Below are 27,082 nucleotides of genomic sequence, written 5' to 3'. Positions count from 1 at the left end.
TGTTACATTATATTGTCTTCATTAAAATTCTAAATAGACTTTAATTTGTCTTTTATATTTTCAGATGTCAATACAGAATCTAGTACAAAAGATCAGATTGACAACAAGGTTTACTTTGTCCTTATTCCCGTGTGTATTTCTATATTTACGGTGGTAATAATTGTATTTTTCAAGTATAAGGCAAAGAGGGTGGTGCCATATCATAAATAATTTCTACTTTCAAGTGTGCTATTATATATAACCGGACAAGAGACTATTCTACTCTTTTCGGTGCAAGATTTGTACTGTGTTTTAAATTGGTTCATACTATTTTTTATCGTGTAGTCCATTGTTTGACGGCAACTTAATTGTTAAGTTATTGAGTAAAAAGATATTAATTACACAATGAAGTGTATATCTTTATATATGTTATAGTGTCATAGGAAGAAAATACTATTAAAATCGAACGTAAAAGTGAACTATGTGAAAAAGTGAAAAATATAATTAAACTATTAATTACAAGTTCTATATAGACATACAAACTATTTCATAATTTAGGAATTTTATCCAATATAACAAATTGCAACGGAATGAAAATTGTTCTCCACTTCAAATACACAATCCAATCAACAAACAATTACAAAACGTACCAAGCAAATCCATTCTATATGACAGAAAATAAAAAAAATTACGGTAACAGATGATCTGGATTGGTAACAGCAACTTGGATATCTAATTATAATTAACTAGCTTTTTATATTTTAAGCCTTCCAAATTTAGTATAAATTGTTGGTTTAAAAAATGAATGTAAAACATAAACATTATACACAATTTCAAGTAAAAGACTCTGTGTTGGCATAAAAGGTTTGTTTCAACACCTTCACACATCAACATTTCTTTTTAATTAAACCCCACGCGACGAAGTTGCAAAGGGTATAATGTTTTTGACCCGTCCGTCAGTCCGTCAGTCCGTCAGTCCGTCCGTCAGTCCTGTTTCTTGTCATCAGAACTCCTCTCAAACCACACAACAGGATTTCACTAATCCTTTTTAGATAATAAGAACCTAACATGTAGATGTGCATAACGACAGGAAATTACGATTCAATCCTTTTTCTAGGAGTTACGCCCCTTTGAACTTATTTGCTTTCATATACTACTGCAACAGTTTGTCATCGCAACTCCTCTGAAACCATACAACAGAATTTCACGAAACCTTTTTAGATAATAAGGACATAATATGAACATGTTCATATCGACAGGAAATTACGATTCAATTTTTTTCTCAGGAGTTACGCCCCTTTGATCTTATTTGCTAAAATAATGTACGACTGCACCAGTTTGTCATCGCAACTTCTCTGAAACCATACAACCGAATTACATGAAACTTCGTAGATAATAAGGACATACTATGTAGATGTGCATATCGACAGGAAATTACGATTTAAATCTTTTTATAGGAGTTATGCTCCTTTGAACTTATTTGCTTCAATGTACTTCTGCAACAGTTTGTCATCGCAACCCCTCTTAAACAACACAATAGAATTTCATGACACTTAGTAGATAATAAGGACATACTATGTAGATGTGCATATTGACATGAAATTATGATTCAATTTGTTCTTTTATACAATTTTTTTTTCTTACACTTATTTCATTTCTCCAATGACAATGTAGGGGACGTGGGGTATGTGAGCGCACTCGCTTATGTTCTTTAATGGATTAAAATGCTCTGACGATCAACTTTTGTTATAATTGACATGTGCAATCTATATTTTGTTCAGTTTTATGTTGTATTTGCAAATTTGCAAACCTTATCAATCCCGCTAACATGTTTAACCCCGCTATATTATTTATGTATGTGCCTGTCCCAAGTCAGGAGCCTGTAATTCAGTGGTTGTCGTCTGTTTATGTGTTACTTATTTGTTTTTCGTCTTTTTTATATATAAATATGGCCGTTAGTTTTCTCGTTTGAATTGTTTTACATTGTCTTATCGGGGCCTTTTATAGCTGACTATGCGGTATGGGCTTTGCTCATTGTTTAAGGCCGTACGGTGACCTATAGTTGTTAATGTCTGTTTCATTTTGGTCTCTTGTGGACAGTTGTCTCATTGGCAATCATACCACATCTTCTTTTTTATACTTATTAAAATGTTATAAAAATGTGATTTCGCTTTCATGTAGAGTTCCAAAACAATTTTCACAATGTAACAGGCTGAAATAGATTGTTTTGATATTTTGGCTACCGCACGTTCCTTTTGTTTCAGGAAGAAAAGTCGTATGTTTGACTGTTCGATTGTCTACATATTATTTTGTATTCTCATGTTTCTTTTTGAACGAGTATCAACGAGATACTTTTAAAACAAATCTCATAAACATTTTATGATATATTTTATCACAATTTCTAATGCAATTTTGTGTTATTTACATGCAATCAAAGCATTGATTAATATTTATATGTTATTTTGTTTTTCAAATAAAATCAATTCTCATTTACTGTATTGTTTTGTTCCAACCATTTATCCCACTCCGAACAGCTTGTGTTCAAAATGTAGTGATTGCAAATTTTGGTATGTTAAAATTGAGAATGGAAATGGGGCATGTGTCCAAGAGCCAACATCCTGTCCAAAGCAGAAAACAGTCGAAGGCCATCGGTAGATTTTTTTTCATTTGAAACCTGCAATGATTTATGAAGTGACAGTTATTAAATCAAGTGTAAATTGAATCCTTTTTTGTTTGATGTGATTTATTTTTGTGTGTGAATCTCACGAAGATAGAACACAAAAACAGTGTTTTTTCATTCGGTTGTTGTGGTTACAATATTCCTATATATGTTTTTTAATCTGTTGTCAATCGTCATCATATGCTTTAAGTAATTGACACGAATAGGATTGAAATAACTGAATTTAGAGAATATAGATTTTCGAGCTTTTAGAAAAATATATCTTCCATTGATTTTTACAACATATATATTCCGGTGTCTAGCTTTTCAAATGACCATTATACTCATGTTTTATAGTTTGCATGCAAATTTGACGTATTACAATAAGAGCACATGCAAAAAAAAAAAAAAATAAGCAAACACATGCAGACAATACAACTCCTAATTTTTATTAGGTCACCTGGCTCAATGGGCCAGGTGAGCTTTTCTTATCACTTAATTGGTGTCTATCGTCCGTCGTTAACTTTTACAAAAATCTTCTCCTCCGAAATAATTGTGTAAAATAATAATCATGATGGTATCTAGTTTAATAAATATGTCCGATGACCCGGCCGACCAAAAAAAGATGGCCGCATGGCTAAAAATTAAAAAAAAATAGTGGTAAAATTTAGATTTTGGCTTATATCTCTGAAACCAAAGCATTTAGATTAAAAATGATGTGAGGCAATGTTCATAAGGTCAAGATATATCTGCCGTGAAATTATTAGACAACTCAAACAACCTGTTGTTGGGTTGCTGCCCCTGAATTCGTAATTTTAAGGACATTTTGCAGTACTGGGTTATCATCTTGAATAATTTGATAGACAAAAGATAAACTGTAAACAGCAATAATGCTCAGCAACGTAAGAAACCAGGTTTGAATGACAATTGGTTGAAGTTATATTAATGTACATCTGAAATATATCTAGAAGACAAGATCCAATGTCCCTATTCCCCCAAAACAATCTACATTACCAAAATAGCATAATATCCCTATTAGAATTTCGCATTAGTAATCAAACATTAAATTATTTAACTTTGATCATAATATTTCAATGCTTTCAAAATCACACACGGAACATACACCGTTATCCGTCTTTCCGTCCGTTTTGTTGTCCGTCCATACGTCATCAACATAACTCAAAAACGCCTAAATCATGAAAATTGTTTATATAATAACGGAAGTTTCCTTTTGATTTGATGAGTAATTTGTTTTAGTTATTACGTTTTCTAGTAATGATTTTTTATTCATGAACAGGGAGATATTCAAATATTCGGACGATATGTCAAAAAGGCTTTAAAAAATCTACATGTAACTTCGGTGACTGGCTAAAATGTATTAAGATAAGTTCCCTTTAGGTTGTTCATAGACTCTGATATGACCTTAATGAGTAATGAAACTTTAGTTGATGAAAATGACGGCACAGCTCTTTAATTTTTTTTTTTTTGATGGTCTTTCTATTTTTAACTATATTATTGTTGTGGCTATGTAGAAGATAAATTACTCACTTGGAATATCTTAGGACAAATTTAGAAATGTCACAAATTGTCTCTTTATAAAACATGTATCACTAAACGTTTGAAAATTGAGATTAAACTATCGGTTCCATTCAATTTCTAATTTGAATAATTTTCATTCAGTATATAAAAGAGGGACGAAAGATACTAGAGGGACAGTCAAACTCATAAATCGAAAATAAACTGACAACGCCATGGTTAAAAATTAAAAGGACAGACAGACAATCAATAGTACACATGACACAACATAGAAAACTAAAGAATAAACAACACCAACCACACAAAAAAATAGGGGTGATCTTAGGTGCTCCGGAAGGGTAAGCAGATCCTGCTCCACATGTGACATATGAATGATGAATAAAATATCGATCTTTGACCAGTGAGACAGTCAATATTTTATTTGAACCTATCGAGGATTGAACCAAAGACTTCCCGTATACTCAAACACAACACAACAAGGAGTCGTCTATGTATATTAGATGCTCACATTTGGATATGTATATTCAAACATTTGAAACAAATGTGTGGCCATAAGACATAGTGACCCCCCTCAAATGAACCCATTGTCATGTTCAATGCACAACCGGGTCGAACCCTAATTTGTTAAAACAAAATTTATGATATCTTCTTGTTATCAAAACTGGCATCAAATATTCTATACGTCTATTTTTCAGACCTATTTGTATGACTTAACCCTAATACATTCCATTAAAGCTATACCATTATGTTACATATACAGACTCACACATACGATGGTGCTCTCACTGAAGTACGATGGTTTGGCATAACGCTTGAACATTTTTACGATAAATCGTTGAAATCAAGAATAGAAAATAGGAATGTGTAAAAGAGATAACTAACGTACTTAGTGGCAAAAAAGCCCAAAGCCATCAATAGGTCTTGAAATATTACTTACAACTTATAAGTACAACATGAATTTGCAACACGTAATACAATTTTGTAAATAAAGGATCATCATTTATAATATAAAGAATAGAACAGAAGTAGCAAAAGATTGAAGTCCAGAACAGTTTTGAGAAGTGCAGGTGGAGGTTACAAAAATATGTAAAACCAAGTCAGGCAGTGAATCCCTGGAGGCAAAACGACTGAAAGAAAAAAACTCGGTATGCAGATGAGCAATGTTCAAAAGTAAGATCCAAGTTTTTTGACAAACAAAACCTATTGGTGTTCATATTAATTTTGAATTCTCCTCAAGTATGTTTCATATGAATTGATGAAGACAAATAAATGATAAAATTAGTTATAAGCAATGTTTTCATATATTGAGTTAATATATTTTTATTATTTTATGGTTACATTGTTAATCTTCTACCATAAATTAGTCCGAAAAAACCGAATGCTACCTATCCGCACATCCCAATGTCTTCTGCTCAGCTTACAAGCAGCCAATTATAGGGTGTTCGGTGGAACACGTGACACGTCTAGACATAAGACAAAAACAATATATTCCGTGCGTTTTTCTCTCTTGAAAACTGTTACAATGTCAGATAAATAAATAAATGATTGTTGTGAGTTTCTCTGGTATGATATGTGATATTTCATATAAGTTATATGGTTCGGTACAGACCTCCTACGAATCCGATCCATAGCGGGTTAATAAATCCATAGAGGGTGAGGCCGAAGGCCTAATCTCCTATGGATTTTATTCACCCTCTATGGTACGTAGGGGGTCATTAGTGAACCGTATGACAAATTTATCGCCCGCGAGAATTTTTCTGTTGGGTTTTGTAGAAAGAAATAAACTATGAAACACAACATCATCAATGGATGACGCCACCATTATAGACGACGTGACGTCATGGACCGCCTATGACATTTACTTACTCCCTATGGATACACAGCGGGTCACCACGTGACGACTTTTATCTAATTACAACACAATAATTTACCTCTGGTGCGAATAAAGGAGATGAATCCTGCTTAGTACTGGACCCCTTTTGTATTGCCTTTGAACGTTTCATATAAAGACATGTCATTCAACTTAATCCATTATATCAAATCTGAGCCATTCAGTATATTTTCTGGCTTCAAACTAGTAATCACCTTCGAACTTCAACCTAAGAATCAACGTCATCTTCACAGTTACTAGAAACAATTCGACTTTGAAAATAATTATGATAATATTAAAGGATGTCTGTATGGCAAGGTAAGCGAAAAATCGAGAATATAACATTTTAATGTCGGATTCGTTGTATTCGTTCAAAAAACAACATATCACCCTTCCAAAGCCAATTATTATAGATCCGGGTCGACAGCCTCTTATCTGACTCTTCAATCACTTGTACTTAACAAAACATAGAGAATATTGTCCAGCCGATTTAGTTTCGGTTGGTTATTAAGGTGCTTTTGGTTCGATAGAAATTAAATTTTACTTATAACAATAATGATGCAATTTGAAACACCACCAACTTATTTAAAGGACGAAGAGCCTAAAAATAAGAAGTCAAAAAGCAATGTATAGACAAAACCTGAAAGGAGTCAAAGGCTGACAGTGGTGACGTTTACTAAAATAATCCGATTGGTTTGAACTAATTTATACTTTATTTTAGCAAGACATGATTTATTTGTCAGTTGTATTACGATTTTACTGAACTTTTTGTCACCAGAGGTACTCTTAGATGAGTCCTTGATGTCTTAGTTGCCAATTTGATAAGGCGAATCATATACTACAAAGTCTTACATTTTGTTCTTAATTTGAAATGTATCAACACTGTCATATTAGAGCAGCGTGAGTGTTATGTGTTACTACTCATGTTTAGCATCGTCACATTCTGAATCTGCCAGTAATTCATTGGATATCTTTGATTAATGTTATTCAATTTTGTCTGACATATAGCCATTGGTTTTCTGGTTTGAATTATTTTATTGTTTGTCTTTAAGGCCTTAAATTGTTGATTGTATAGCGTTTGTTTTGAATATTCCAGTTCGCTGGACAATGACATATACTTGTTTATATAATTCAAATCGGATAATTTGGACAGTTATAACACACTGCCTGACTTGATCTCAAGAAGAGTTATCAGGAAATCATTGAGGAGATAGTTAACAGTGATAAAAAAAAATGGTACCCAATGTGTGCAAAAGTTGCAACGAAATGTAACAACCAAGTTAAGAATGCAATATCATTTTGTTTTGGAATTCTAAGTTTATGTATGACCATAATTATGGCTGGTACAGAAAGGAGAAAACAAATTAGCCCAGTCTTTTAATTTCACCTTTTGGTATATTGATGATGTACTGTCTCTTAATAATAATAGATGCAGTGATCACTTACATTTAATATACCTAAGTGAACTTGAAATTAAAGATACTACCGACACAGATACATCTGCTCCATATTTAGACCTTTTTCTCAAAAGACTACTGGTGGTACGTTGAATACCAAAATTTACGACAAACAAGATGATTTTAATTTTCCTATAGTCAATTTTCCATTTCTGTGAAGCAACATCCCAGCGGCACAAGCATATGGAGTATATGTGTCTCAATTGATACGTTACTCTAGAGCTAGCTCAAAGTACGTTGATTTTGTTGAACGAGGAATACTGCTTTCTCTAAAGTTGCTAAGACAGGGCTATGAATCAATCAAATTAAGGTCATCACTCAAGAGATTTTACGGTCGCCATCATGAGCTTATTGGCTATTATGACAAAAGTGTGTCAGAAATCATATCTGATTTTCTTCCTCAGTCACAATAACCTTCCATCATTTCCGAATTGATTAAGAAATTAGGAACACTCAAACCAAACATTGAAAGCAAATCATGTATGAGAACCGCAATAGGAGGATGTACATATGACCAAAAAAAGACCTACAAATAGCCAAATTTATGTAAGGTCAACGTTGCCAACGAATATAATCCTTACTTTCTAAATCAGTTTTTTATTTACTACCGGACCTAATTCATTGTAGTACCGAAGCACTAAAAGTTTTCTACACCTTAGTGTGTCGTTTAATGGTATTAACAATTGACAGAATTAACAATGGCATTTAGCTGTTATCTGCTCTTTGGTCGGATTGTTGTGTTTTAGACATATTCCCCATTTCCATTTTCAATTTTATGTAAGATTCAGATTTAAACTTCCACCGTTGTTAATACTTCAATAACCTCTCAGTGTTTGGACAAGCTAAGCATTCGAAGAAAGTTTATTTCTCACTAAGAACAGAAAAAAATATTACATAAACAATTATTAATTACATTAAGCAAACATTTTAACAACTAAAAAAATATAATGATCCATAACAACATTTTCAGCTTAAATTTCGGATTATGCATGTACAAATATTGGACGGATAAGTTGAATGTGATATACATAAAGTCATACATTGACAAATCTGATGAAGACGTGTTTTTATGAGCAATAAACATTAAAGTTAAAGCTGTAAGCCTTCACCAATATGTTTGTTCATCAAGTACCGAAGAAGCTACTCTAACAATGCAGTGTGCTGAATTGCTACACCGATTTCGTTACCCCGTTAAAAAATCCGAACAATAATTATTTCATCCTTTCGGGCAATCAACAGATACTTTTTTCATATAAATTTCAGTTGATAATAAAGTAATTAAATAAATAAGATACAGCATTATGTACAAATTTGTTCATGTGAATACAAACAACTGTAGGATACATTGTTATACGATATATCTGTTTGCACCTGTCATTAGTCAGGAATCTGATATACAGTGTTGTCATTTGTTTATGTAATTTATACGTGTTTTTTGATCCGTTTGAATGGTTTTACACTAACACTTTTTATGACCCTTTTTGGCTTATTGTTCTGTGTGAGCCAAGGCTTCGTGTTGGAGAATGTACTTTGACCTATAATAGTTTACTTTAATTAATTGTTTTTTGGATGGAGAGTTGTCTCATTGACACTCATACCACATCTTTTTACATCTATTAAATAATGATTAGGGAATACAGATAGTTTTAAATAGTTACACAAAAAATATCAAACAGAATAATTAGTAGTACATGTTAATAAAAATAAGGTAAAGCTATAGATGACGTATATTAAAATATTAATCAGCACGTTGTTTAACACTTGCAAGAATCATTTGGTTTTTGAAAAGTCAATGTACCGACAACGACATCTTAAATATTTGAACGATTTTTGATTTTTTTTTGTAACAAATGCTTTGATAGATTATGTATCTTAGTCAACTTATTTTTGTCAGCAATTATTTTAACTTAAATCATCAATGATTGTGTTACATTTTCAGACACAATATTTTTAGATTAGGTTGAAATTTCTGAATAAAAAAAATCTTATATTAAAAGCTTCAACATTTAAAAAAAATCATTATTTCTATGAACTTATCAATAATTTTAATTTTCAAATGGCAGACGTTTGTGTCAAACTGTTAACATTGAAAAATAGCATCAGCTTTTAACATCAATATACATAATGAACAGGTTTTATACTTTAAAAAAACAAAAATTTTCAGTCATAATCATAAGACGAAAGATTTTGGAATATGAAATCACAGTCTTAAAAATAAGTAAAGATTCGAGCTGTGTCACTTCACAGCAATTGAAAATATGATATAGACAAAATGATATCAGCAATGTTATCATTCATAATTCACACCTACAAAACTACCCTCAGCAGTAAGGTGATAATGTAAAAATCAGTTTACAGTTTTTGCTACGATATATAAAAATTTGTTTTTATATTGTTTCTCGTTGCATTTCTTGATGAAATGATAAGTCGTGTTAGTTATTGTGTATTTCTGCAAACTTGTTACCACTTGACCATACTTCCATTGGGCGTCCTCCCATTTCCTGTTTGATGTTTGGCTGTATTTTATTGTACTCGTTTCGTAGTTCATTTTTATCGTTTTGCATCGTTTCATCATACGAAGGTGGTTGATTTGTTTTCTTCTCCTGAAAATCTGAAAAGCTAACAGCTCTCTTTGCGACAGTTTTACTTTTAATAATCCTTCAAAAGAAATAATACAGATCATCATTAATATTTGTCTCAGTGTATAATGACTGTCTGTAGCAGACATATCTTCACACTTTTGATATAAATAAAATGAAAATAGCTATCAACGTCCTTAATATATCATTCTTTAATTGAAATTAAAAAAAAATAATCAAATGCAAAATGCGAAATGACCTGAGAAAATATAATGATGTCTCTAATATACGAGAAGATGTAGTAAGTATCATGTAATAGCATGCGAGTCAACAAATGATAGATATAATAAATCCCATTGTCGCTATCAAATGTTGTTTGTCCGAATATATGATATATATAGTTTATTTTAATTTGAGGTTTTCTTGTTGATAAATAAAAATGTCTTTCAATTTGGAAAGAGGACTAAGTGAATCAGGCGCATAACAGTGAAAATTTATTGCAAATAACCAAGGCTCGAACGCAAACGTTGGCTTGTAGTTAATAATGGAATGGTCTGCAGTTATTAAGGTCTAACTTTGTACTAAAAACACATTTTAGTCTACCCACGAGTCTTGTTCCAGTTATTGAATCTACAGTTTTCACTTGATCAAAATGTTGATATTAACTGTCTCTTTTTACAAATCGGAAGATACAGCATAAATGGGAATATGTAATAACAAATAAAATAAATTCTTGAATCCCTGACTGTGTATTTTGTCAGTAGAGTATATATCTAAATGGTCAATTGAGAAATTAAACATAATTCACCGCTCAAATATATACTATTAATACCGGTATATGACAAAAAGAAGAACAATGCATTAGCTACTGGGTTTAATAATGATATTGTATATATTCATGTAGCCTGTAAATACATATACAAGCACTGTTAATTCTTGGTTCTTGAATAAACCTATTCTAATATGTTGTCAATTTATCTTGTTAAAGAGTTTTTCACGGTTGGCTCGAGCTCACTAGAATTGAAGGTCGTATCATATCTTTAATATGAATCTATATGTCAATCCATCCTATCGAATGAAAAACACTGAACAAGAAACCAGTGTATAATGCAAAGCCCAATTTTTTTTTCTCTGAACAGAAGCATCACTACAAATTGATTCATTTTGTAAAACAGTAAAACACAAATACCAAACCCCTAGGTTATATCTAACAGGTCCGATAATCCAATGAAAACTAACAAATTCAAACGGTATCAACCAAAAAATATTTGAATATGATACCAAATACGTTATTTATTACCATTATAGTCTCTTTAAATGTTTATTATATAAAACATCAAAATGTTTAAAAACGTATCCGGTAATTTTTTCTTTTTTAAATTGATACATTGAAATGCAACAAACGATTTTTGTTGTAAAAACTCAAAACACATAATTTTAGATTAAAAAAAAAATATCTTAAACAGTCAATTGTTTTAGTAAAATATATTTGTTTAATTTACAGCTTTACAAAATAATTCAACTGATTTAACATAGCTGATATTTCGTAAATACACAGAATAAAAATAGCTATAGATACTATATGTGACAGAAATTCAGTCATTTTGCAATGGAAAACATATTGATTGTTTTGTTTATTTTGATAGAAAATAGTTCTTAGTTTTTCGACACGAAAATAAAAGCTAGAAAATAATGAGTTATTTGGTGTTCATTGTTCAACTTCGATCCCTTTTTGAAATATTCAGTATCAATTGTAAGATTTAAGTTTTATCTAATATTCACGTATGTCTTCCCATTGGTGAATACGGAAAAAGTACAAAGCAAAATATCCGAACTGATAGTATGAACAACGGAGAAAACTCTCCATGTCTGAAAAATAATTGGGAGTTCAAATTTATTTATTGTTTTTTTAATTACACAATACTCACTTAAAAATAACAATGGCTAGGATTACCAAACAAGGAGGTACAATACATACAATAACTATTGTAACCGACATGGTCTCTAAAATAGAAAACAGTTGTTATGAATCTTAAATAAAATGTATTGAAGAAATTTAGTTATTACTGAATATAGGCTTAACTTGTTTAACCATGCCACATAATTTGTGTATGTGCCTGTGCCAAGTCAAGAGCCTGTTATTCAGTAGTTGTCGTTTGTTTATGTGTTACATATTTGTTTTTCGTTATTTTTTGTCATAAATAAGGCCATTAGTTTTCTCGTTTGAATTGTTTTATATTGTCTTATCGGGGCCTATTATAGCTTATTATGCGGTATGGGCTTTGCTCATTGTTTAAGGCCGTACGGTGACCTAAAGTTGTTAATTTCTGTTTCATTTTGGTCTTTTGTGGATAGTTGTCGCATTGGCAATCATACCACATCTTCTTTTTTATATAAGCTGTCGGTACAGGAGCGAAAGTGTTCATGTCACTCACAAGCTTCTGTGCTGTAAACTAAGAATAAAACGTATCTTTTACACGATAACTCTAATTTTAATATCTATAGCTTTGAAGGTCAGACAGTAGGTTTCGACACCAATAATTTATTATTTAGGAATCTCACGTAATTCTATATTTATATTATATTTGTAAACCGGATTTGTCTTTTTCTCAATCGATTTATGAATTGTGAACAGCGGTATACTACTATTGCCTTTATTTAATCAACGGTTAGAATATTTTAAAAAACACAGGCACTTCTTTATATACTTTAGTTAAAATCAAATATACAAGTCAAATTTTATTAAGAGAGAGTTTCTTTTTTTGAACATCAATGTTCTTCTTGTAGCATTGTATGTTATGTACATATTATAACGTGTACGTCAATGATCTTCTTGCCTGATTGTATTACATGTACATATAACAACTTTTACAGTTGACTATAAATACATATTGTTCCAGTGAGGCTGTCGTTAACCAGTCAAATCCTACGTTAACCGAAAAATTACTTACGCAGAGTGACGGATGCCTCAGACGTTTGTGGACTTTTAAAAGAACTCTAGATCTAATAGCTTATTTGTAAAAAAAACAATGGTTTAGTTAAATGATTATATAAGACTTTTGACATAAAATACACAGGTAGATGTTGTATGATTGTCAATGAAACAAATCTGTCATCAGAAGAGACCAAATGACACAGAACTTACAACTATTGATTACCGTGTCGCCTTCAACAATGAACAAAATTGTATTTTTCATTGTAAGGCCGTGACATAAATATTGGAGTCGTGATATGATAATTTGTTTTGTTTGCGTCTTGGTCAAATTTGAAGTACTTAAGATTAGGCTTCTCGTTGAGATTTTGATAACATACTTCATATATTATGTAATATATGCTCTTTGCTCGGGTTTATGTCTCTTTGACAAATTTCTACAAGATATCATCGCACATGAACATATCCTTATGTTTACATTTGAGTTGTTTTCAGAATACACAATATAATAGTTTTTACCTTTCTTTGGTCTGGTATGTCTGTGACCTTCTGTCGTAGTAGTAAATTGTATTGTTGTAGGTTCGGGAACAGGAAGGGTACCTACGGATAAAAGAAAACACATGTAATACATGGCATTATGGCAAAGAGAAACAGTTACTATGTACGTACATGTACATCGTTTCATTACTTCAAGCAATTAGAAAATCAAACAAAGTTCTCGAATGCATAATTTCATCTAATTTCGTCCAAAAACGACATTCTCTCTTTTGATTAACTATCAAATATATCTTTAATCATAATAAAGACGAATGTGTTAATTTTCCATATAAATGAAGAAAAATCTTGTTTGCTCAACTAAATGCAATAATTTTGATGGTACTTATAATTTAACTGAATCAAATAAGGATTTCGACAATCTATGTATCTTCAGTTATACACAAGGCTATCTAAAGTGTAAACAAAGTTTATAAGATTGATTGAATAAAACATACCAAAACAATAAGCCGATTTATCGACATTTAGCTGCTGTAAATAATATGTCCTGAAGCTACCACAGTTTCTTATTTGCATATCAATCTTCTCACCACACGTGTTTGTCAAATTCGATCTACACATCGTTCTGTCAACCGTCTTATCAGATACCTCAGGTATATTCCCTAAAATATATTTGAAGCGTACACTGTATACAGTTTTGTGTCTCCAATTAATGAATATTATTTTCATTGGAAACATTTGAAAAGCATTTAGCTACATGTATCTAGTTATGTATAACAATACCTTTTGTAAATAATTTTCAGAATTAGAACGAAAACGCTTTCTTCTTCGCCATGGTAATCTTGTATGTTATATTTACCCAACATCCACACAGGATACAAAGTTCCACATTGTCCCATTGAAACACTTTCATTGACTATGTCATTCCCAGTAGCGCTATCAATCTTATACCATCCTGTTATCAGTCGACTATCTTCTATCGCATTGTCATCAGGTTGTAGTGTATAGTTTGAAGATCTCTTAACTTCGCCATTGAGCACTTTGTAGTTTATAGGATGACATGGATCGACTGAATTGAAAAAGAAGAACTTAACTTTTTCTTTTGTTTGACTATAACACTAAATTTATTAGATTTGTTTTTATCAAACGCGAGACCTTCAGCGATGAATTATTGTTGACCATTCGAGATTCTTTTTTTTTTTTTTTGCGAACCCGTCTTCAGCTGAATGTGTGATCTTAATATCAATACGCGGGTCTCAAGGGATTTAAAATCGAAAATAAATGCGAAAATGTTAGTTATTGTGTCTTTCAAAGCACAGACAATATACAAAATTAATTTGCAGGATACAAATCTACTCGAAACAGGAGTAATAGCTCGCTAACGCTTGCATTACACCTGTTTCTTAGCCTCGTACAAACACCGCTGATATTTAAAGACGCAAAATAATTAGTGTTTATATGAACGTCAGTGATGACTATTCAGTTACAAGAAAGTTGGACATGTATTTGCTTTAAAAATCTGAGAATAAAAAAAAAGAACCAGCAAACTAACCAAAGTCTTATCCTACATGCATTAAGGGATTAGCTGTAACAGAGTCGGCAGAGATGCATATGTTTATGAAACAGTAATGCCCATGTTACTTGAACTATTAGTATTTATCTTTTTAAGTTGAAAGAAAAGCATACTTTTGCAGCTTGTATCTGGACTCAGTGCGATTTTGAGCTTGAAAGGTAGAAAAGATTGGATAAGAGACGGTTAGTGCTGTGTACCGTGTATTGATTTGTTTCCTCTCGTTTAACTGTTGTATTTTTAGGCACTGTTTCATAGATATATGTATTCTACGGAGCCCCGCTAGGGACATGCAAAGAAAAATAATTATATTGTGCGCACAACTTAAATACATTGTAAATTGTGCGCACAAAATAATATATTGTGCGCACAACTTAAATATATTATTTTGTGCGCACAATATATTTAAGTTGTGCGCACAATATATTATTTTGTGCATACAATATAATTAAGTTGTGCAAACAACATATTTTTTTTCTTTGCATGTCCCAAGCGGGGCTCCGTAATATTCCAGTCTAATTATAGGAGACGATAATAATTCTAAGGCTTTTAAAAATCAGCATACTACTGAAACATATTTGTTTTGTTAAAGGCACTATTTTGATAGATTATGTTAAATGTAGTTGTATCTAATTTTTATCGTTATTTCTATCGAGTTCTAAAAATGAATATCTTGTCAAAACATACATTCGCATCCTGGAGTAAATCCACCATTGTCTGACGTCTCACCCATTGCACATTTAACTTCCGTTCCTAAAATTATATTCATACTATTATTACTACTGTGCAACATATGTATCCATATAATGAAATTATACCACGAGTCCTAGTCCATATGATTTTTTTTTACTTCTGTGTTTGTGTTGTTGTCGTTATTTATAATATATAAGAGACATTACCAAATAATAAGTTAAAATGCAGAAAGGGAAACGCTCTACGACACACGATACATCGAATCATAGGAAATGCATGCTGAATTGTATAACCTTTGGATTTCGAATCCCATATGTTTTACGCAGATAATATCATTTCGGGTATTGTACGTATTGCTTACTATAATTTCAAATAAATGACAGAATCAGTGAAACATATATTGCTTTTTAACTATAACTGTTACATTGCTTAGATTTTTCTTTTTGTTGTGAGTTAACTAACTTTGGCTTCCAGCTATAAAGTTCATCTTACCAAAGCAGTAAGCTTGGCGGCATCCTACTGTCTTTTTCAGGTTATAAACGTAGTACTCTCCACAGTTCTTTACTTGGATGTCATATGCATCAACACAGCAATCACCGTTGTAGTGGCTTGCACAAGCAACAACATCTGTAGTTTCCCCGAGTAATGGATATGATCCTTAAAGGTAAAAAAAAATGTAATTATCGAGAGCATGGTGACTCTACTCGGAACTACACGTATCGTGCAGTTTGTTTAATGTTGTATACCCATAAATCTTTGTCACTTATATATAAAAAAGAAGATGTGGTATGATTGCCAATGAGACAACTATCCACAAAAGACCAAAATGACACAGACATTAACAACTATGGTCACCGTACGGCCTTCAACAATGAGCAAAGCCCATACCGCATAGTCAGCTATAAAAGGCCCCGATAAGACAATGTAAAACAATTCAAACGAGAAAACTAACGGCCTTATTTATGTTAAAAATGAACGAAAATCAAATATGTAACACATAAACAAACGACAACTATTGAGTTACAGGCTCCTGACTTGGGACAGGCACATACATAAATAATGTGTCGGGGTTAAACATATATAACTGGTTGATAATAATAACCTGTTTTCATAATTTTGTTTTATACACTTTTGTGTTATATACAAAGTTATTGAACCTTTCTGTATTTCGTTTTGCAACCTTCAGCTATATTAACGAAATAAATAAACAATCATATAAACAAGTTCAGCAAAATATGCGCCACAATAAAATCCAAAACATACATTTGCAAATGAACCAAAAGTAAAAAGAAATTGCAAACACCTCTAAACAATGTGGCAACACTAAGTGTCGTTTTTTTTATATCGCAACCCTCGCACTTTATATGTAGCCAATGTTCAATTGACAAAATTTTTTAAATCCCATATTGAAAAGGATAACAGAGGAAAATATCCACATCCACAATAATAGACATACATAAACGAATTTATACTACTGACATGCTAGATCCAGACTTCAATTTAACTAAGGCCGTATTCACACACCAAACGCCATGTACGACATGTACATTAAACATGTTTACAATTAGTTTAATGGTATTTGGTGAAACTGCCATACAGGTGAGAGGCATAGTTAGCTGTAAATCTGGGTTTATCCACCATTTTCTACATAAGAAAATGCATTTTACAGGACGGGAGTGTGACAATTGTCTTCCATTCCTTAGAAGTTTTTGGGGTTTTGATTTTGCCATTTGATTAGGGACCTTCCTTGTTCAATGTTCCTCAGAGTTCAGTATTTTTGTGATTTGACCTTTTATTTTGTAGCTATAGTCAGTTATGATAAATGGGGTAATCTTGATATTATATGTATTCAGTAATACAGATATTCAATTCATTGAAATCATTAACCTACGTCAGTTAATATAACAACTCAATGCTACCGAGGAAGTTCATCCAGTATATTTATCTACGAAATCAAAATTTAGTTGCATGAAATCAATAGCAGCTGCTAAAGTTATATAGCATGTAAATAAAAAAATATGTGTTACAATAATATTAACCTACCATTCATCCATATGGGGACAGAGGTTCCACATCTAAACCCATTAACTGGGCATTCTGTAGGCATAGTGTTTCCTACCAAACTAATTGGACGATACCAACCATTACTTAGACTAAAATCGCAAAGACTCCCGTGTGCATTGTTGACTGAACGTTCCCAGTCGTTCAGTTCTTCATAGTTGCCGGTCATACAAGGGTCACCTACAATTTGAAATAGTAAATAATAATGATACTTCTTTTAAAACACAATAACAAAAGGATGTACAATAACAGTTGCATTCAGAAATGGATATGTTGTTGGTAGATGTGTCAATAGATAATTTGATTTACAACATTGGTTATATCAGCGAATAGTCATATAAAAAATATGTTTTTAAACGGCTGCATAAAATTCTTCAATTGAACAAAACAGTCTAATAAAATTGAGAATGGAAATGGGGAATGTGTCAAAGAGACAACAACCCGACCAAATAAAAAACAACAACAGCAGAGGGTCACCAACAGGTCTTCAATGTAGCGAGAAATTCCCGCACCCGGAGGCGTCCTTCAGCTGGCCCCTAAACAAATATATACTAGTCCAGTGATAATGAACGCCATACTAATTTCCAAATTGTACACAAGAAACTAAAATTAAAATAATACAAGACTAACAAAGGCCAGAGGCTCCTGACTTGGGACAGGCGCAAAAATGCGGCGGGGTTAAACATGTTTGTGAGATCTCAACCCTCCCCCTATACCTCCAACCAATGTAGTAAAGTAAACGCATAACAATACGCACATTAAAATTCAGTTCAAGAGAAATCCGAGTCTGATGTCAAAAGTAAACATATATTTTAAAAACCCGCATTTTGGGGGTTTTCAAATATAAGCATATATTTTCTCAACGATCTTCAACGATCATTGGGGATACATGTAGCGTTGTGTAAACTGAAATGTAAATTTCTTCACTGAACATTATTTGCAATATTTATTCATGACAATGATATAAATCCATGCAACGACACTCTTTAGATCGCACATTATCTCAACTCAAAATGCTTCTTATTATCAAGTAATATAGAATAAATGCCTATTTACGCAATGATTGCAAATAAATTATTTTGGTCAGACAAAAATATTTTTTTAAATTGTGAGAATCGGTTTACTGTCCAAGTCAATTTTTCGTGTTGAAATAATCAAGATTCAAGTTCTATATTGAATATGATCAAACCTTTTCAATTTTAGGTTGTTTAACGATTACATATCGTAAACGACAAGTTTATCCAGATTAAAAGACTTGCGACAATCTGATTTAAATCTTTTTGAATTTTGTTCTTTCATTATTGTTTAATACTTCAACTGTCAACATTTTGAGACTCAGAACTCGAAGTTTAACTTGTCGCACTTGAATGAACGTAAACAGTTTTATATCTATAAATAAGCAAATGTACAGATCTAACATTGTTAGGCTGTAATTTAGACGAATTATATTTACCGAATGTATTTTTATCCTTGGATCACCATCACTGCTGGAAATCATATTGACAAACAAAATTTATAGAGTCGTCACTGGTTCAGACGTACTTATAATATACTACTTTTTTGACTGGATATTGCATTAATTTGGAAGATTTTTTACAATAAATAATTCAGCTGATCTATAACAATTCCATCTTCATGACCTTACAATGTATAAAACATGTACTATGTTGCGACGCTAGATTAAAACTGACGAGACAAGGTATCACCCGGCCACTAAAAGCTTTATTATTGTAGAGCCTATGTGGTCTAGTAGTCTACCGTGTCAGGCATAGTGCAATGCGAGTTGGTACCACGATATCTCAGTAGCATAAGCAAGGGAAAAACAACACATTTGCGAACGCAAATGTTCAGATCCAACATTGATTGGCTTTTATTCAAACAAATTATATATATGTATATACACTGTGAATAAAGCTATTCCTTAGTATCTTATGGTTTTGTCCATTACATAAGCTTATGCAACATATAATTTGATAACAGTATAATTTTATTCACACTTTAATGGCTTTCCATAAAATATTAAACAGCTTCCTTATTGCATGATAACAGTACGTTTAATAGGGACGAAATGGCCTTTGACTAACCATGCGTTACTTTTAGATTATCGATAACTGAATAATTGAACCTTGAATATGTAAGGTTAAAACAAAATTACGTTTACTGTCAAATTTATTCTTTAATGTAACAAATGCATTAAAAGTTCAGAATATTTTGTTTAACGATACATTTGGAAACAAAAAGTGGTTAGTAAAACAAACAGTCTGTACCAAACATGTCAGAAAAATAAATCATATCACCAATGACGTATAACGTATTTCAGGGGTTAACATAAAATGTGCACCAATTACTGTTTCGAGGTTGAAAACAAAACTTTACGACGAAAGAGGTGATTTCGGCTTTGCAATAGTGACGTTTTTAAATAACCGTTTCACAAATGATATCGGATATGTTCCTTACGTCGTAACTATAATCCTTTCATATATATCCTTTCATAAATTTGACCTACCGAATTAGACTATTTACAGGATATGTTATCTCATAAGCAACACGACGGGTGCCACACGTGGAGCAGGATCTGCTTACCCTTCCGGGGCACCTCAGATCACCCCTAGTTTTTGGTGGGGTTCGTGTTGTTTATTCTTTAGTTTTCTATGTTGTGTCGTGTGTACTATTGCTTGTCTGTTTGTCCTTTTCATTTTTAGCCATGGCGTTGTCAGTTTATTTTCGATTTATGAGTTTGAAGGTCCCTCTTGTAACTTTCGTCCCTCTTTGGGAAGCTGAAATCATCACTTCGTAAAGTGTATTGACGCTATCACTAATTCATCGATATGGACTATCTCTTACATAGATGATTTCGGATATGTTCTTTATGTCGTAACTACAATTCCTTTCCTTTTTTAGGAATGTGACCTACCAACTTACACTTTTTACCTTTATTTGTGATATTTTTACCGATTGTGTCTGCTTGTTGTGTTCACGCATCATTACCAATATCATTAAATTTGACGCGACTGTCGTACAAGTGTACAAGTGTAAAACCAGTATCAATCCAACATTTTCTATATATGAAAACGCCTTTACTGAGGTAGGAAAATGACAGTTGTTGTCCATTCGTTTGATGTGTTTTATCCTTTGATTTTGCCTTTTGATTAGGGACTTTCCGTTTTGAATTAATATTGTTCTCGGAATTCAATATTTTTTTAATTTTAAGATTTTTTCCGTAGATTTGAACTGCGGTATTCTTATGTTTTCTTTACTTGTAAGACATACGATAAAACATTTTAATCGAAAACCAGTATTTTGTGAAGGAAGTGAATAAATATTATTAGAAGTATGCACATAATTTGGTACAGAAAACAAGATATTCATAAAACAAATAAGTACATTTTCATGAAGTAATGAAAAACAAAAGCGCTAACATTTAAAATAGTGGATGTAAACTACGTGCATGTACTTCTACTTATTTGTATCTTGACCTTGATAAACATAAAGCGAGTTGTTTCATACAAACATCTCATTTCGCATTTATAGTATGTTGTCAATGAGAAAATAAAATTCGATTTGATTTGATAAACATAGAACTTATGTCAATTTCATAAACAAAAGCAAAATCATTTTATGGATTTCAGGCATTCACATATTTAGATTGTATCTTCAGAGGTTAAGGTCATAACTGGTATAGATATATCTTTGATTGCCTAATGTCGAGAGTGACAGCAATTGCTTGCTTTGTAAAATACCAAGACAATTTAACAATTTTTCAAGCTATCCTTTTATAACTAATAACAACTAAGCGTTTGTATAGTAAACAACAAATGTCATGTCAAACGACACTATTATGTATACATATATCGCTTAGCCTTACTTGTTCTTGTATCATGCAGGAGAAAATGTTTAAGCTAAAATAATATCAACTTAGTCGCACAAGATACAAAAGGTAGACCAAATATCAAAACTAGTTTGTAAAGTTTTTCCATTATATACACATATATTTCACATTATGTTATTCAATTCTAGATATATCTTTGATTGCCTAGTGTCGAGAGTGACAGCAATTGCTTGCTTCGTAAAATACCAAGACAATTTAACAATTTTTCAAGCTATCCTTTTATAACTAATAACAACTAAGCGTTTGTATAGTAAACAACAAATGTCATGTCAAACGACACTATTATGTATACATATATCGCTTAGCCTTACTTGTTCTTGTATCATGCAGGAGAAAATGTTTAAGCTAAAATAATATCAACTTACTCGCACAAGACACAAAAGGTAGACCAAATATCAAAACTAGTTTGTAAAGTTTTTCCATTATATACACATATATTTCACATTATGTTATTCAATTCTTGTTTTTCTACCAGACCACCATTTTGACTATATACACTAAATACTTCCTTGTAAGTTTGCTTTTCATTTGATTGGTTTAAACTCAAACAAAACAATTATTTATTAAAGTAAGTAATTTCGAAAAATACGATCGACCATGGAAAACCCATCACCTTTAATCATTAACAAGAATACACAGGTATGAACTATGTGCGTGTCTGTAGTTTAAACTGCTTTTTCTATAGAATATTATAAACAACATATTTGTCCTATTTTCAAAGAATATTGATTATTTAAATGATCTGTTGCATTGTAATGGGTTTTCCTGTGTACTGTATTTGTAATCGAAAAATGTAATATAAGGGATACTGGATTATTGCCAATTTTACTAAAATTTAATAATGAAAATTAAATTCTTGTTCATAATATTCTGCCAAATAAAGCATTGATTATTCTAAATTCTCATCATTGCTATTTTTATTCATGTTAATATACTAGACCAGTGCAAGACCAGTAAAACTATTTTGTAATGTAAGTTTTGCTATCGTCATTTTCTACATGTAACCTAATACAAAAACACTAAATATAATCAAATAAAGAAAAAGAAAAAAGAAGACACAAACAATTGTAAAATATTACTTATTAACAAGCAGAAAACAATGACCATATCAAATTGTGATTGTTTTATATTATTTTATTACTATTTTTGTGGAAAGATTAGTTGAAGGATATGCCTGGCAGACTGACTCGGTTCTCAAATTAAAATCTTTTAAAGCTAATATTATCAGTAGGCATACACATTTCTTTAACCAAGATCAAAATGATGCATGTTGATGGTTGTTTTGATTCAGCTTTAGTATAATTATTCTTCATTTTGCCTAGAAAGTAAAATTAAATATTTTTCTTACGCCAGTCTAAATACTCAACTGTTCCTAATTGTATCTAGGATAGATGATATATAAAACAATTGATCGAATACATGTTATAAATTATGCGGACGATGTCGGATGTAATTTGAACAATTTTTGCAAAAAAGGGCATAGAATAAAATGTGTGAAATCATTGATTCGTAGATACAACACTAGTATTTAGACAAGAAAGCACATTCCTAAAACATATGAAATAATACCACAATGAAATGTAGAAAAGAAGTGTTTGCATAAAACAATGTAAAAGCACGTTACAAATTAAAACGAAACACGGCAACATTTTCTGAGAATATCCAGTTTATCATTATTTTAAGCAATTCAACTTAATACAATTATAAGAAACACTGCGAATATCCGGTTTAAAATTACTTTAAGCAATGCATGATCAGATAAATATATCAGATGGTTAATTGAAAATAAATAAGATGTATTTGGTTATTAATACATGTATTGTAAAATCAATACAAAAAACGTATCGCGTCAAATATAGAAGCAACATCTAAGATACATGTAAAACATAAAACTAGATTTCACAACTATATTCTCTGAAACTGACATTATCAAGCGGCTTTGTTTTTTTTCTATCGACAACATATTTGTAATGTTAGTAGGGCATACTTTTCGACGATCGAAAACCAATTATGGTCCTTTGTCCTCCTCCATTGGTTTTATCCTCTCTTCTCTTACTTAATCAATTATGAATAAATAACTATAATAAAATTGAGAATGGAAATGGGGAATGTGCCAAAGAGACAACAACCTGATCATAGAACAGACAACATCAGAAGGTCACCAATAGGTCTTTAATCCAGCGAAAGACTCCCGCACCCGGAGGGTCCTTCAGCTGGCCCCTAAACAAATGTCTATACTAGTACAGTGATAATGGACGCCATACTAAACTCCGGATTATACACAAGAAACTAAAATTGAAAATCATACAAGACAAACAAAGGCCATAGGCTCCTGACTTAGGACAGGCGCCAAAGTGCGGCGGAGTTAAACATGTGTTTTGAGATCTCAACCCCTTCCCCTATACCTCTAGCCAATGTAGAAAAGTAAATTCATAACAAAACGCATAGTAAAATTCTGTTCAAGAGAAGTCCGAGTCCGATATCAGAAGAGGTAACAAAAGAAAATAAACAAATGATAGATGTATGTTTGAATCGTGTATTTCATCGAGCTTGATGTAAAAGATACAACAACAGTCGCAGTTAATTCTGTCTCATTTATTGTATAAATCTAAGAGATTACCATTAGGGTTGGTTAATAATTTACGAGAACTCAGATTATTCCAGCTTCCAAATTGAACATTCCATTTCTGTGTAACAGCCACCCGGCAGTGGGAGAAAATATATCCTATTTGAAACGATCTCCAAGAGCTTTCAATTCTGATCATGATTTCCTTGCTTGCGACTGTCTGCTTATAATTAGGAAGCTTTCTAAGCAGGGAGTTTGAAATCTTTTCACCGTTTTTAACATACCAAATTAGACTATTCACTGGATGTGTACGTTCATGAACAAAATCACGGTTACCGAATATGGAGCCGGGTTTGCTTATCATTCGGAAATCCCTCTAATTTTTGGTTGGGTTTGTGTTGTACAGTACATGTATTTTTTTCTATGTTGTGCTTTGTATACCTTCATTTGTTTTATCGTTTGTTTTTTTGTGGTTTTTTTTTTCTCATAATATTGGGGGGAAGGGGGGGGGGGTTCGACTTGTAAGTTTGAACAGTCCTTATGTATCTTTTATCTCTCTTCTATATGTAATAAATTTATAAATGGAATTCAACACAGGGGTTATGCCAGAAATAGCGTCAACACTAGTATACTAATGTTCAAAGGTCACCAATAGATTAAGAAAAAAACAAATCCGGGTTATAAACTTAAACCCAGGGACACATCATCTGTTAAAAGAAAAGAACAAAACAACAGAAACACTGAACTGCAACAAAAGCAATGAACACAAATAAACGCCAACATATATAGAAACATACCTTCTGCCCCTTCCTCTGTTTACATGTGTTTACATATCTCAATTGATACGTTATGCTCGTGCATGTTCACATTATACGGATATCATATACAGGAGTGTGCTCCTAACACAGAAGCTGCTCCAACAATATTATGAGGAGGACAGATTAAAAATGACACTCTGTAAACTTAACAGCCACCTCCACGAATTGTTTGATCCATACGATGTGTCTTTGTCCAAATTAACCAATGACAGTTTTGCCATGTGTTAGATTGAAGTTTGTCATTACGTCGTCTGATCTTTTAATTACTGAACGTGACTTAATTCCCGATTGTAACTGTTTTACTGAATGTGAATTCGCGCGTCTGGCGTATTAAATTTTAAACCTTGTATCTTTTGTTAGCTATTATTCGGATGTTGCTCTGTCCTATTTGTTCTCCCATTTTTGTGTATTGTAGTCCTGTCATGTAATGTTGTCATTTTAACGTTATATTTAACATTGCCATAAAAGCCGTAGGTTTTGCATACCAAGGCAGGAGGATGGCCATTTTTATATTAGAGTTCGTTTCTGGGTGTGTTACATTTTAATGTTGTGTTTTTGTTGTGTCGTAGTTCTCCTCTTATATTTGATGTGTTTCGCTCAGTTTTAGTTTGTAACCCAGATTTGTGTTTTTCTCAATCGATTTATGAGTTTCGAACAGTGGTATACTACTGTTGTCTTTATTTATGTCAACTGCCATATCCTGACTTGGTTGTGGATATTTTAATAATAAATGGTGTGTGAAACCTTCTTAACTAACTAGCCAAACCTCCCGCTAGTACGGAAATATAAAAAATTTTAAAAAAATATCTCTGGCTAGAGAATACATAAATGAATATTATATTAGTTCATTACAACATATAAACCATTCACATTAAGCTGACGTAAACAGCTTTGCTTTGCGGTTTATAGTACAATCATTATATAGTAAACATAATGACATAATATACACTTTCCCGATTAGGTGTAAAGTTAGTTAAAAATAAATTCAAATGGTATACAGAATATAAACATCATGCGTCAAAAATGCATTTTTGCGACTAACAACCGGAAACAACCAACGCCAAAAAAAACCCGAAGGCTGAATGGACAAATACCAAGCCTGGTTATTTATTTGACCAACAATTAAGGAATAATAATGCAAAAAATAGAAATAAGAAAACGCAGTTATGCAAATATTAAAAAGCAGGAATTCGGTACCAAGAACAAATAAAGACCATCCAGCATCTTTTTTGAAGCAAACGTTTGATGTTTATCTATTAGTTTTCCCCCCATTAAACGGGACGATCTTAGGCGTTTCAATGATGTTATAAGGTCCTGCGCTAACGTTTAAAGCATGATTTTTTTAACAAAGCGAAAGCAGCTTATCATATTCGAATATTAAACAAAAAAATTAGCTGATTTTATAAAAAACAAACAATCAACATTTTAGCAAATAATTAAGGTTAATATGAACCCTATGAAAACAATTGCTACATTTTCATTTCAAAATTTACTGACTACCCTGTATATCTGTCAAAAATCAATGTATGCATATCAAAGATTAATCAAATTCAAATGCATTTTGTTTTAGAAAAATTAAATACTTTACTGGATTATGGAGTGCACTTGTTTTTGTTCCTTCAGAAGTGTTTGAGAACTGCCCTGAAGTAAATAATTGAAGTGAACTATATTGCTTTGAATAGACAAACTCATCATAGATACCAGAATTAACTTTTGTATTTACGCTAGGTGCGCGTTTCGTCTAGAAAAGACTCATCAGTGACGCTCGAATCCCAAAAATGTTAAAAAGGTCAAGTAAAGTACGAAGTTGAAGATCATGGATGACCACAATTCCTAAACGTTTTGTCAGAAACAGCTAAGGTAATATATTCTCACGGTAGAGAAGACTTGGTTTGTCAAAACTTCAAAATTTTGGTAAACAGTTCATTTATGAATATCACCATAACAATAATAATTCATGTCAACACATACAACAGAG

General features: G+C 32.0%; 2 protein-coding genes across 2 annotated transcripts in view; one reads left to right on the top strand and one right to left on the bottom strand.

Annotated features, from left to right (window-relative positions):
• Positions 1-2,477, top strand: part of LOC143042073 (proprotein convertase subtilisin/kexin type 6-like) — a 33,684-nt gene extending 31,207 nt beyond the window's left edge. The window contains exon 15 of the mRNA XM_076214314.1: positions 65-2,477. Within this exon, the coding sequence (XP_076070429.1) occupies positions 65-210 (146 nt within the window). The 3' untranslated portion in view covers positions 211-2,477. The remainder of the gene's footprint in view (positions 1-64) is intronic.
• A 5,867-nt stretch (positions 2,478-8,344) lies between these two features.
• On the bottom strand, positions 8,345-22,214 carry LOC143042072 (uncharacterized). Its single transcript, XM_076214313.1, has 9 exons — positions 22,086-22,214; positions 17,814-18,011; positions 16,263-16,427; positions 15,765-15,830; positions 14,367-14,576; positions 14,005-14,169; positions 13,532-13,612; positions 12,009-12,084; positions 8,345-10,159 (listed from the first exon to the last, which is right to left on the bottom strand). Exons 1-9 carry the CDS (start codon positions 22,141-22,143, stop codon positions 9,934-9,936), a joined length of 1,245 nt encoding a protein of 414 aa, XP_076070428.1. The 5' UTR covers positions 22,144-22,214; the 3' UTR covers positions 8,345-9,933.
• Between the last annotated feature and the right edge of the window lie 4,868 nt (positions 22,215-27,082).

Source organism: Mytilus galloprovincialis, chromosome 8 (assembly GCF_965363235.1).
Source record: "Mytilus galloprovincialis chromosome 8, xbMytGall1.hap1.1, whole genome shotgun sequence".
Classification (NCBI taxonomy): Eukaryota; Metazoa; Mollusca; class Bivalvia; order Mytilida; family Mytilidae; genus Mytilus; species Mytilus galloprovincialis.
Note: the sequence above shows the minus strand (reverse complement) of the source record. Positions and strands in the feature narration are given on the sequence as shown.